At 42.9% G+C, this 11,307-nt stretch overlaps 1 protein-coding gene across 1 annotated transcript; it reads right to left on the bottom strand.

Moving 5' to 3' along the window:
* Positions 1–1,286: 1,286 nt before the first annotated feature.
* SELE (selectin E) lies at positions 1,287–8,808 on the bottom strand. Its single transcript, XM_058808748.1, has 13 exons — positions 8,716–8,808; positions 8,387–8,459; positions 7,581–7,967; positions 7,139–7,246; positions 6,834–7,019; positions 6,041–6,226; positions 5,374–5,559; positions 4,623–4,808; positions 4,274–4,459; positions 3,202–3,309; positions 2,896–2,917; positions 2,711–2,782; positions 1,287–2,351 (listed from the first exon to the last, which is right to left on the bottom strand). Exons 2-12 carry the CDS (start codon positions 8,421–8,423, stop codon positions 2,725–2,727), a joined length of 1,650 nt encoding a protein of 549 aa, XP_058664731.1. The 5' UTR covers positions 8,424–8,459; positions 8,716–8,808; the 3' UTR covers positions 1,287–2,351; positions 2,711–2,724.
* Between the last annotated feature and the right edge of the window lie 2,499 nt (positions 8,809–11,307).

Genomic DNA, 11,307 nt, shown 5'->3' with positions numbered 1-11,307 from the left:
TTGTTCCATTGGATTCTGCTCTGAGTTGTTTTGACTCATTGGCCAATCAGGACCAAGCTGTGTCAGGACTCTGGAAAGAGCCACAATTTTTCATTATTGTCTTTTTAGCATTCAGCAAGTATCCTTTCTGTATTCTTTAGTATAGTATAGTATAGTATTCTTTAATATAATATATTATTATAAAATAATAAATTAGCCTTCTGAGTACATGGAGTCAGATGCATCATTCCTCCCTGCCATGGGGAACCCTCCAAATACAGCAGCACCTCTAAGCCTCTAATGGCTTTTTTTGACTTTTGGTTGGGGCAGAAATGGCCCTCAGATTTTGTCTGGAAGCAGCTTCAGAGGTACAGTGCAGCTTCCCTGCTGTAGTGGGTTTGGTTTGTTAATTTGAGGTTTTGTTAATTTTGAGATTTCTTGATTAACGTACTGAAGAGCATTGTGTGTTCGGAGATGGTTAATTATTAATGTGTTTATTTTTTGTTGTGAGATGGGATTAGGAGAAAGGTAAAGTAGGTTTCAAACTTTAAAAGGGTATAAAGAAAAATGTATTCATTATCTCAGACCTGTGATAACTCCTTCAACATCCCAGCATAAAGAGTTGCAAAAACCTGGGGTTTGTGCTGTTAGCTATGCACCAAGATCACCTGCTCGCTTCTCTTGCTGCTCTCCTCTCCCTCCTGCACTGGCCTGCCGGAGCTGGGGCACTGGTCCTTCCTCCTCCCTTTCAGACTGGGGATGCTGGTTTGGGATCAGCCCTGGTTGTCCCAGTCCCGGGCAGTCAGCCCCATCTGCTGGCTGCTAGGGAAATGCGGGAAGCTCCAGGGGAAATTTAGGTTGTATTTTAGGGAAAAATTTTTTTGTTGAAAGAGTGATAAATACTGGAATGGTCTGCGCTGGGAGGTGGTGGAGTCACCGTCCCTGGGTGTGTTTAAAAAAGGATTGGTTGTGGCATTCAGTGCCATGGTTTAATTGAGATGGTGTTAGGGCATGGGTGAGACTCAATGGTCTTAAAGGTCTCTTCCAAGCCAGTGATTCTGTGATTCTCCAGTAATGGACAGCCCTGCTTTTAGCCAGTCTTTTCCCTACCCTCTGTTGAAGCCACAAGTCACAGGGCCAACCTAAATATGATGAATCTGACTCCATTCTTCTGCTGAAGACACAAGTCACAGAGCCGACCCAAATAATTTAAATTATTCACATTTACAAATAGGGAGTGTTAAATTGAAAAACATTTTATTAAAAAATGTTACAAATAGGACAATTCACATTTACAAATAGGGAGTGTTAAATTGAAAACATTTTATTAAAAAAAATGTTACAAATAGGACAATACGTATCAGGTTAAATGAGAGATTTTTAATTTATAATCATAACTTAAACATAAATTAAAAGAGTCTCATTTGAAGACTTTTAACAGCTAACAAAAATCATATTTTCAATACATAAACATACAAATCTCAGTCTTCCATTTCATTCGTAAACATTATGCAGTCATGCAATCCTTACAAACACTTCCCATTTAGTTTCAAATAAATTCTGATCAACAGCCACAGACCTACTCAAGAACAAGTATTTTACAACACATGTACAGTTAAGAGCACAGAAATATCCACAATAAAAACTGCTCAAATAAATACATATGTATACACACATATTACAGTACAGAATCCCACAGGGATGAGATAATTTCAGATCTACCTGCTGTGTTCAGAAACCAGAGTACCCTGTGTAAGCACCATGGCTCCTAGTGCTGTCATATTTAAAAAAAAAAAGGCATCTAAGTTTTCTGGGATATGCAGCAGAAATCCAAATAATTGCCCATATCACTGCAGGCATATCTATTGACTGGGATATAAAAATATAAACTGACTTTCACAAACCAGATCAATAAGTTTCAAAGTTGTTCAGTGAATATTTTTCCATCCTGATTCTTCTGTTTCTGCAGGCATAACCCCTGTGACTCCAGAGGAGACACCTGCAGCAGAGTAGTAAATGATGTGAAATAATGCATTTCTTCACCTCACCTTGGTACCTTTGAGTGGAGCAGAGGAGGAACCAGCCTCCTCTTTGGGCAGCAGTGCTCTGCTTATTCACCACCTGCACAGGAGATGGCAAGCTCCCAGTTCAGGATAAATACATGGCTGAATGGAGGCAGGATTTGGCCTCAAGGCCAGAGTTCTCTGTTTGTCATCAATGGAAATACCAGACAGCTTGAGTTCAAGATTTCTGAATCACACACAAGGTCAATCTTCTTGTCAGCAAAAGGTAAAAACATCTGGACAGCTGCTGATTTGCAGGCAGTTTCATTCTCCAGAAATCTGAGATGTAAGTGAAGGTGGCTGCAATTCCTGTGGAGAGAACAAAATTCCTCCATAAATCAGAAAACTGGCAGAGATTTGTATTTGCTCTCATCTCAGAGGAATTTTGTATGCAGCAGGTAGCAGAACTGCACAAAAGTGTTCCTAATACCATTTGCAGCTGGACAGAATGCTGAGCACAATCATCCTTCAGGAGCTGAACAATCATTTCTACAGCAATAAATCCATCAGTCTTGTTAGGAACTGCCATGCAATGCCAAGATGCATATTAGGTGTCCCAAAGCACACATTGCTGTGTCAGCAACTGTACAGCAATTAGCAGCTCTGATTGATTGCTTGTGTGATTAAAAGGAGGAGAATTTGTGAGTGAAGCCATCACATGTGCTTACCTGAAGCACCTGGGTTAGACATTCTCGCCAGCACTTTGGAAGCTACCTTCACTGGCTGTTTCCTGCCAGTCCCTATAAAACAAAAAGTGAAAAGTACTTTAGTGACAACAGGTTTTTATCAAATGGATTTTAGCAAGGTGATGGCAGGGGTTTTTTTCATGTTGCTTTTTTGAGACACAACTTACCTGAAAGGAATAAACTTCTTTGCTGCAAGAAGAATAAGAAAATATATTAGTATTTCAAGACAAGAGCCCTAATTCTTGTTGTCTAAATATTTGGGGTTTACTATTTTTTTTTTCCTTTTCCAGATGTTCGTCCAAAAGCCAAACATGGCATACATGGAGTGTACTTGAAAATAATTTTGGAATTATAGGTATGGGAATTACTACTTTTTCAAGGAGAAAGGTATAGAGCTTTGGTGGTTTGGAATAGGGTTTTTTCCTCCGCAGAAAACTTTTCAGGAGGATAAATAAAGCAGAGCAGGTGCTCACCTTTTCTCCGGAAGCGCCTTGCGAGCCAAAGGAGGAATGATGCTGTGGACAGCAGAGAGGCAGAGGTGGCTGCTATGCCCACAGAGATGTAGCTGGCTTGGTCAGAGGCTGAAAGGATGAAAAGATTTCAGTGAGATCAAGGTGGTCTTTGAAGCCCTCTCTCCTTCTTCCCTTTCCTCGTGCTCTTCAAGAGGAACCAGAAGTGCAACTGGTAACGCTTAAATTTTTGCTTGCTGAAACAGGATTGTTCCTGTACACAAGGTAAAAAGCTGAATACTAAAAATTACCCCATCCATTGCCAAAGTAATGGCAAAGGCAAGAAGCTCCCTACACCAGGGTCTGTCTCTAACCTCCAGCCTTGCATAGCAATTTGTGCTCCTCTTATTTTTCATGTTGCAGTGCATATTTTAACTCCCTCTGTGCTATCTTCCTCTTTGAGCAATCCTGCTGAGATCAATGAAATTCTTCAAGGATCTAAATTCTGCTCAAGCAAATGAAAGTGGGATTGAGCTTTTAGGACCTCCAGCAAAAGCATTCCAGGCAGGCCAGGGGTGTTCCAGCTGAGGGCAGTGACAGAGCTCTTACTGCCTAAATGAGAAGGCAAGGCTGAGCTTCTGTCCTTTGAAATTGCAGCCTCTGAGAGAAAAGCTCTGGGAAGTCTTTAGGATGAGGAGTCCTTCCAAGAAACTATCACACCAAATCAAAAAACCTATAAAATTTTCCTAATGAGAAACAAACTTATGAGTGCAGATTTCCCCACAAGGTTCTGCTTGTCTAGAAAAGCTTTGAGAAATGTTTTGTTTAAAAACCGAACAGAGAGAACTGAAATCTGGTTGCAGGGGTTTTTTATAGATAAATATATATAAGAAATCAATATTTTCCATCAAGATTTTTTAGGATTTTTCCCCTCTTCTATTTTCAAGCATGAGTGATTTTGTTGGGCTTTTGAATTAATGGAGTTCTCCACATGTTCTAACTCACTGGTTGCTATTACCACCACTACCACCCTTCCACGCCTCATCTGACTAAAAATACAGTGCCACCTCCCTGTGGCTGCTCACAGACAAAATACCTTCACATGTGGGCAGGCTGGCACTCCAGTTTCCTGAGGAGCTGCACTCCAGAACACGAGAGCCATTGAGACTCCATCCTTCCAGGCAGCTGAAGTGGCAGGAGGTGTTGTAGGTGAACATCCCAGCCCCGTGGGAGCAATCCATGGAGCCTTTCTCAGGAGAGCTCAGTGCTTCACACTGTATGACTGAAACACAAAAAGATTTGGTTATTCCTGCTGTTTGTCACCCTGAACTGCTGTTTCCTCACTAAAACACGAGGCTAAATGAGCCCACTTTGAGATCTGCTTAGGAAAAGTGCTGGGGATGAATGCCACTCTTGGATTACATCTGACTGAGAAAGGGAATTACCTGCACACTGTGGCTGCTGCCTGTCCCAGGCCCCTGCAGAGCCACACTGCAGGGTAGCTGCTCCTGTCAGGGTAAATCCTTCCTCACAGCTGAACTCACAGGTGGTTCCCCAGGTGAGCTGCTCTGAGGGGTGGGAGCAGTTCACAGCCCCGTGGGCAGGCACGTCCAGGGCAGGACAGGTCACAGCTGAAAGGGACAAGAGCACAGAGCTTAGTTTGGGGTAGGTCAGGATGAGCAAACACTCTTCTAGGAGCTGGCAAGAAGACATGCCCTGCCTGGATCTGTTCCTACAGAGCCATCATACCTCCCTTCCAGTGTCTCAGAAACAGATTTCAGCAGGTTGCACAGTGCTGCCAGAACCCTTAAATCTGCACCCAAAGCACACAAGTCGTCCTGGGAATGGCTCCAGATTACTTTCCACCCTAGACTGCATAAACAGACACTTGCTCCATTTGGGGAATAAAGAATCCCTGCCAGAACACTCCACTGTTAAAGTGTGGTGTTGTGTGTGTTGGGGACACTGCCCCAGAGTGTTGTTTGTCACTCTCCTCTGCTGTTTCCTCACTAATACACACACCTAAATGACCCCACCTTGGGATCTGCTTAGGAAAAGGGCTGGGGATGAATGCCACTCTTGGATTACATCTGACTGAGAAAGTCTCTCCAGATTCTTCCAACTTTAATCAATGATTTCCAACCCAGCAAGCCTCACCTTTGCATTTGAGCAGGGAGAAGGAAATTAGGAAATTACCTGCACACTGTGGCTGCTGCCTGTCCCAGGCCCCTGCAGAGCCACACTGCAGGGTAGCTGCTCCTGTCAGAGTAAATCCTTCCTCACAGCTGAACTCACAGGTTGTTCCCCAGGTGAGCTGCTCTGAGGGGTGGGAGCAGTTCACAGCCCCGTGGGCAGGCACTTCCAGGGCAGGACAGGTCACAGCTGAAAGGGACAAAAGCACAGAGCTTAGTTTGGGGTAGGTCAGGATAAAGAAATACCCTTCTAGGAGCTGGCAACAAGACATGCCCTGCCTAGATCTGTCCTCTACAGAGCCAGCATAGCTCCCTTCCAGTGTCTCAGAAACAAATTTCAACAGGCTGTACAAGACAGCCAGAACCCTTAAATCTGCACCCAAAGCACACAAATCACCCTGGGAATGGCTCCAGATTACTTTCCACCCTAGACTGCATAAACAGACACTTGCTCCATTTGGGGAATAAAGAATCCCTGCCAGAACACTCCACTGTTAAAGTGTGGTGTTGTGTGTGTTGGGGACACTGCCCCAGAGTGCTGTTTGTCACCCTGCTCTGCTGTTTGCTCACTAAAACACGAGGCTAAATGACCCCACCTTGGGATCTGCTTAGGAAAAGTGCTGAGGATGAATGCCACTCTTGGATTACATCTGACTGAGAAAGGGAATTACCTGCACACTGTGGCTGCTGCCTGTCCCAGGCCCCTGCAGAGCCACACTGCAGGGTAGCTGCTCCTGTCAGGGTAAATCCTTCCTCACAGCTGAACTCACAGGTGGTTCCCCAGGTGAGCTGCTCTGAGGGGTGGGAGCAGTTCACAGCCCCGTGGGCAGGCACTTCCAGGGCAGGACAGGTCACAGCTGAAAGGCACAAGAGCACAGAGCTTAGCTTGCAACAAACCATTTTAAGTCTTTTTCTTTTCTGAAATTTAGCAACACATGCACTAAACAGGAGCAGGTTTAGAAAAGCTACTACTATGGCATACTGCTATGCCACCATCCCACAAAGCAGACAGAAGGGGAAATATTTTAAAATGGAAAACTGGCTCTTCAGGCAAGACTGTTAATTTATCCTTAGCTCATGACAGCAACTCTTTACAATCCAAAATTTCCCTATTTTGATTGTTGCTGGGTGACCTTTGATGCTTTCATTTGCTTAGAAAAGTATCTTATTCTAAGTCAAACACCTCAGAAAATTATTCCTACAGTCAGGAGTAATTGAGAGCAGTCTCACAGCTAGGTCATCTCAATTCCCTGTTTCCACCTTAGAGCTGGAAAATTCTTTCCCTGCAAGGAACAAGGCCAGAACATTCACCCTACTCATCTCACCTCGTCAGGAACAGAGACCTGAGTTGCTGAAATAAAATAGCACCTACATCACATAATGTCTTACAAAGGAATTGGCCAAACTTCCATTTGTACCTACTGCCTGAGGTGTAGAGGGCCATGTGCAATGCAGCAAACTCACCTTTGCATGCTGCAAGGGGGGCAGACCAGAGCCCAGCAGAGGTACAGTGCAAAGACTCCAGTGCAGTCAGCTCATAGCCCTCCTCACACTGAACTGTGCAGGACGAGTTGTAGCTGAAGTCCCCCAATGGATGGTGGCACTCAAGGCTCCCATGGTCAGGTTTCTCTAGTGGATCACAACTCTCAACTTCAAAGAAGCACAAGAAGATACACAGTCAGTGTCTTTGGCTGAGCAGTTAAACCAAGAAGCCAAACTGAGCACTAGGCAGCATGAGCTGGTCAAAAAGCAGGATGAAATAATCTTACCAAACTCGCATTCTGGCCCATAGAAGCCAGGGTTGCAACGGCAGGTGTAGTTGTTGATGGTCTCTATGCATTCTCCATGGCCACTGCAGAGAGATGGGTTGCAAGAAGCTGGAAAAAAAAAAAAAATAAAGCAAATTATGAAAGAATCAACAACAGCCACTAAGAAAACCTGGCTAGCACTTTGTTTATCTTTCTGACACTAAACAAGCTCTTTGTATAGGAAAAGAAAATCAGGGGGTTTGCTATTGAGGGTTATCCTGTCATTTCACAGAAGAATTTCTGAAATGCACACCTTTTACAGACTAGCTCACAGTAAAAGGATTCTGCTGGCTAGAAACTCCAAGACCACTTTCTGAGGTAAATATTAAATGAAGTTAAACAACTCATCCCAGCCACCACCTCAGCTCCAGCTCACACTGGAGTGACCTTTATCAGGCCATACCTGTGTAGCACAAGGCAACCTTCTTCTTCTCACACTGCTCATCATTCCATTTGCCATCATCCTTCCCTCTTTTGATGTAGATCTCCACGCAGTCCTCGTTGTTCCCTTTGCCATTTGGCTCCCCTGAAGCCCAGTTTCTTGCTTCTTCTGTCAGTTCTTTGTTAGTTCCAGTCCAGGTCCACACACCATTAATTTTTCTGATTCCAATCCAGTAGTAACCCGGATTGAAGGGTAAGAAGGTATTGAGATGATTGATTTCCTCCTTGTTCTGGATGGCAACCAGGTTGGTATACTTCTTTCTGCACCACAGCTCTGCTTCCCTGTAGGTCATGTTTGTGTCTGAATAATGGTATGTCCACCCATTCACCCCCTGCAGCACTGTGAGTCCTAGAATGAGAAAATATCCAAAAGTTGGTGTGTGACTTTTCCCCTCCTCTCTCTCTAGAAGAGGACATTTAAGCTGTATAAACACTGCAAACTTGTCAATATCTGAAAAATGCATAAAAACTAGTGGTAATTATTTTATAAACAATCACCTGGCAAGCTTCAAACCAAGCAAGTCAGCTTCAAGTCCAGGACTTCAGCCTGTGAAACTACAAAAGCTCTGAGACTTATAGGAGCCAATTATGGCTTTGACAGGAAAGCAGGGAAAACGTGCCATTGCATCCAAAGGTTTTTCTGTGTGAGCACAGCCTCAGGTTAATTAGGGCAGGTTCAAAAATTCTCTTTGATGCTGAGCTCAAAGAGAACAGTCACACTAATATTGCCATCCCACTAGTTTTCTACACAGAGAAATACACGCTTACCATAGGTAAGAAGAGATAGGAACTGCAAGCAAATCATGTTTCTGAGGGTTTTCTCTGTCTTTCAAGCAGATGGCTATGAGAAATCAAAGAAACACATTTGTAAAAAACAAATTAGTCAAAAGTCCATATAAAGTACTGGTCATGCAATTTTTGCTATGTACTTTTAAACAAGTAGGATTTCCACAAATTATTAATTTAAAAACTGGTTTTAATATCAAGACACTTTAAAATGTAAGCAGCTTTTAAAGAAAATAGACACAGATTTCCAGCTGTCCAGTTTTCCTTTAGCTGGGCAGTGAAGCAGAATATCAGAGTCCATTTCTACTCACATTTTGTAGCTGCAGTGTCCAGGTGACAGAATTCCTCTGCGCTGCTTCCCGGAGACTGTGGCAAAGTGGATGAACTCAGCCTTGAAAATCAAGTTCAGCTCCAAGTGTCTGGACTGTGAAATGCTCTGCCTTTTATTCCCTCAAGTAGCCTGCCCTCCACGAGATGGGAAATTCCGCATGGAAAACAAATTTCTTGGAAAATCCCAGGATCTGGCCCTCCCACACGTCAGGACGGATGTTTCCCCTTGCCAGAGAGACACACTGTGGTGACAGAGTGCCAAGTGCCACATGACCAACTTTTACTGACAGAAACACACAATTCCAGGATATCAAGGAGGAGGAGGAGGAGGACAATTAGATGGAATTAAATGCATGAATAAGCAGATTGCAATTTTTTTCACCTGGCATAATGTTCTGCAGTAAGGAGGCGTCAGTTCTTCCGGCATCTCTGTAGGAAAGGCACCAACACTCAAAGCTGGAGCAAAAATGGGAACTGCAGCAAAGCACAAGCCCTTCCTATGGATCTCAGCTGTGCAGAGCTCTCATTTGTGTCAGGTTTGTCAGCTCCAGGATTGCTGGAACTCTTCACAATACAGTCAGGCTTGAAACGTGGACCTTGCTTTGAAGAGTCCCTTGAACCAAATTCTTCAATGTCCTAATCTCAGTAGAGTTACAGCACCTGAACATATAATAATTTCAGTGGACAAGATATAATATTTCAGTGGACAAGGCAATACACTAGGAATTCATGCACATTTATTGTGTATACTTTGATTAATTATACTGCTTATGGATGGGATTTAATGAGGCTGAACATGCAAAGGACTCATCAAGTGCTGGCAACAATAGGAGGCCACAGGGTAGCACCCACTTCACATCTGTAAAGCATTGATTGAGTTTATACAGTGCATGCTGGAGCTCTGATTTTGGAGCCTCAGCCTGTTCTTACAGAATAAAAATCAGTGGCTTCTGGATTCCAAGCTGACATCAACTGGTATCGCCCATTTTTTTCCACAAAAAAAAGAAAGAACTGTCAAATAGCCAAAGATCTCTACCCCATCAAAGAAATTATCTCAGAAAAGAGCATGGAATAAAGAGTATATTCTAGAACAGCCTCAGTTACTAACAAATCAGGAGAGTTGACTAGAAATTGCAACAAAGTCTTAGAAAGCAAGGCAGTTACTGAAGAGTGTGAGGATTAAAAACAGCAATAACAACTGAATATTTGTAGGCACATGAACATTTTCTAGCAGGTGAGAACTAGAAACACAAATCAAGAAACTCTGGAAAGCTGAGGTCAGCTTTTGGCTGGCCTGGGCAAGCCTGGCTTAGAGGCACCAGAAATCCTGAGGTCTCCAGGCAGCATCAGATCAGGGCTGCTGTTTATTTAGCCTCAAACTGGAAATGAAAACTTTTCCTGTTTGCCAGCCCTTCTCTGTTAGGAGGCTTAACCACCTGAAGGACACAGACAGAAGCTGGTATTTTAATGCACTTATACAGCAGGGCCTAATTTCAACATTATTCTACAACAAACTAATGTTAATAAATCTTGATAGGGCAGGGTTGTTGTTGTTTTCTTTTTTTGTTTTCTAAAACATTGATCATCTGTTACAACTGTATGCACAGAAAATTTATAGACAACTTCAGGAGAGTTTTTATCCTCCCAGGCACCAAAAGGCAGAAAATGCTACGCCTTTTCCTGGAGATTCCCTTTTCCAAGTCATTTAATGAGCTTCCTACTGGTAAGCACTCACCCTTGTCATGGCAGAAACTGTGAAGAAAGCTCTGAGGAAACTTCATCAGAGCTCATTTGCCAGTGGAATCTCCGGAGGAAGGAAGAGTTTATTTCATAGTTTACAGTAGTCTTCCTTTGCAGGGGCTGTCTGAGACCTCTTGTCTGCAGCAGATAAAGAAAGCCCCACAAAAAATAACAGAACACCAAAGCCTACAAGCAATGTGCTTGTAAAAACTCCAGCCTAAAAAAAGACTTGTTTCTTTTTGTTGGCTGTATTCCCTTGTGCATCATTGCCATGGGGCTCTTCTTGGTTTTTCCCAGGGAATTCTGCTGTCCACTGATTGTATTCTTATTTCCCTCTAATGTACTGGAAGATGAAGGCAAAATTTTCAGGAAAAAAGAAAGCCTGAAAATCATTCTCAAAACCCCACAATAGAGGTTAAAACCTCACTATTAAAAGTCAAAAGCCCTTTAAAACTGAAGGGGGACTGGGATTCCTATGAGCTAAAGCTCATCTTGGATGCTAAACTACATCTATATTTCAGGGAAAATACCTGGGATACATTTTCTTAGGTTGAACTGGAGATAATCAAGCTAAAAATGCCATTTCTGATTTCTGTGTTACTTATTTATTCTCTTCTCAAAATTATTTCACATTTATGCTTTCTTACTCTTTTTCCAGTTGATTTGGGAATGTAATATCCTTGTTTTTTGTGCTGTACAGAGCTGGATGAAGTGGTTGTTCTCTTCTTATATTACATAAGCACAGAGGTAGTTTCTTAAAATTAATACAATTCCTCTCTGCCAGAATAACAGGAGACTCTAAAGACAAGTTTTTAGAAATGCTGAACACTTCT

This window comes from Ammospiza caudacuta, chromosome 7 (assembly GCF_027887145.1).
Source record: "Ammospiza caudacuta isolate bAmmCau1 chromosome 7, bAmmCau1.pri, whole genome shotgun sequence".
Classification (NCBI taxonomy): domain Eukaryota; kingdom Metazoa; phylum Chordata; class Aves; order Passeriformes; family Passerellidae; genus Ammospiza; species Ammospiza caudacuta.
Note: the sequence above shows the minus strand (reverse complement) of the source record. Positions and strands in the feature narration are given on the sequence as shown.

What these genes read in the sequence shown, in the direction of transcription:
- SELE (XM_058808748.1), bottom strand. Translation starts at nt 8,423, where the DNA reads ATGATTTGCTTGCAGTTCCTATCTCTTCTTACCTATG. An exon ending in CCCCCTTGCAGCATGCAAAG is followed by an intron (nt 6,227 to 6,833) that starts GTGAGTTTGCTG and finishes TGTGCCTTTCAG; the next exon opens with CTGTGACCTGTCCTGCCCTG. An exon ending in GCAGCAGCCACAGTGTGCAG is followed by an intron (nt 4,809 to 5,373) that starts GTAATTTCCTAA and finishes TGTCCCTTTCAG; the next exon opens with CTGTGACCTGTCCTGCCCTG.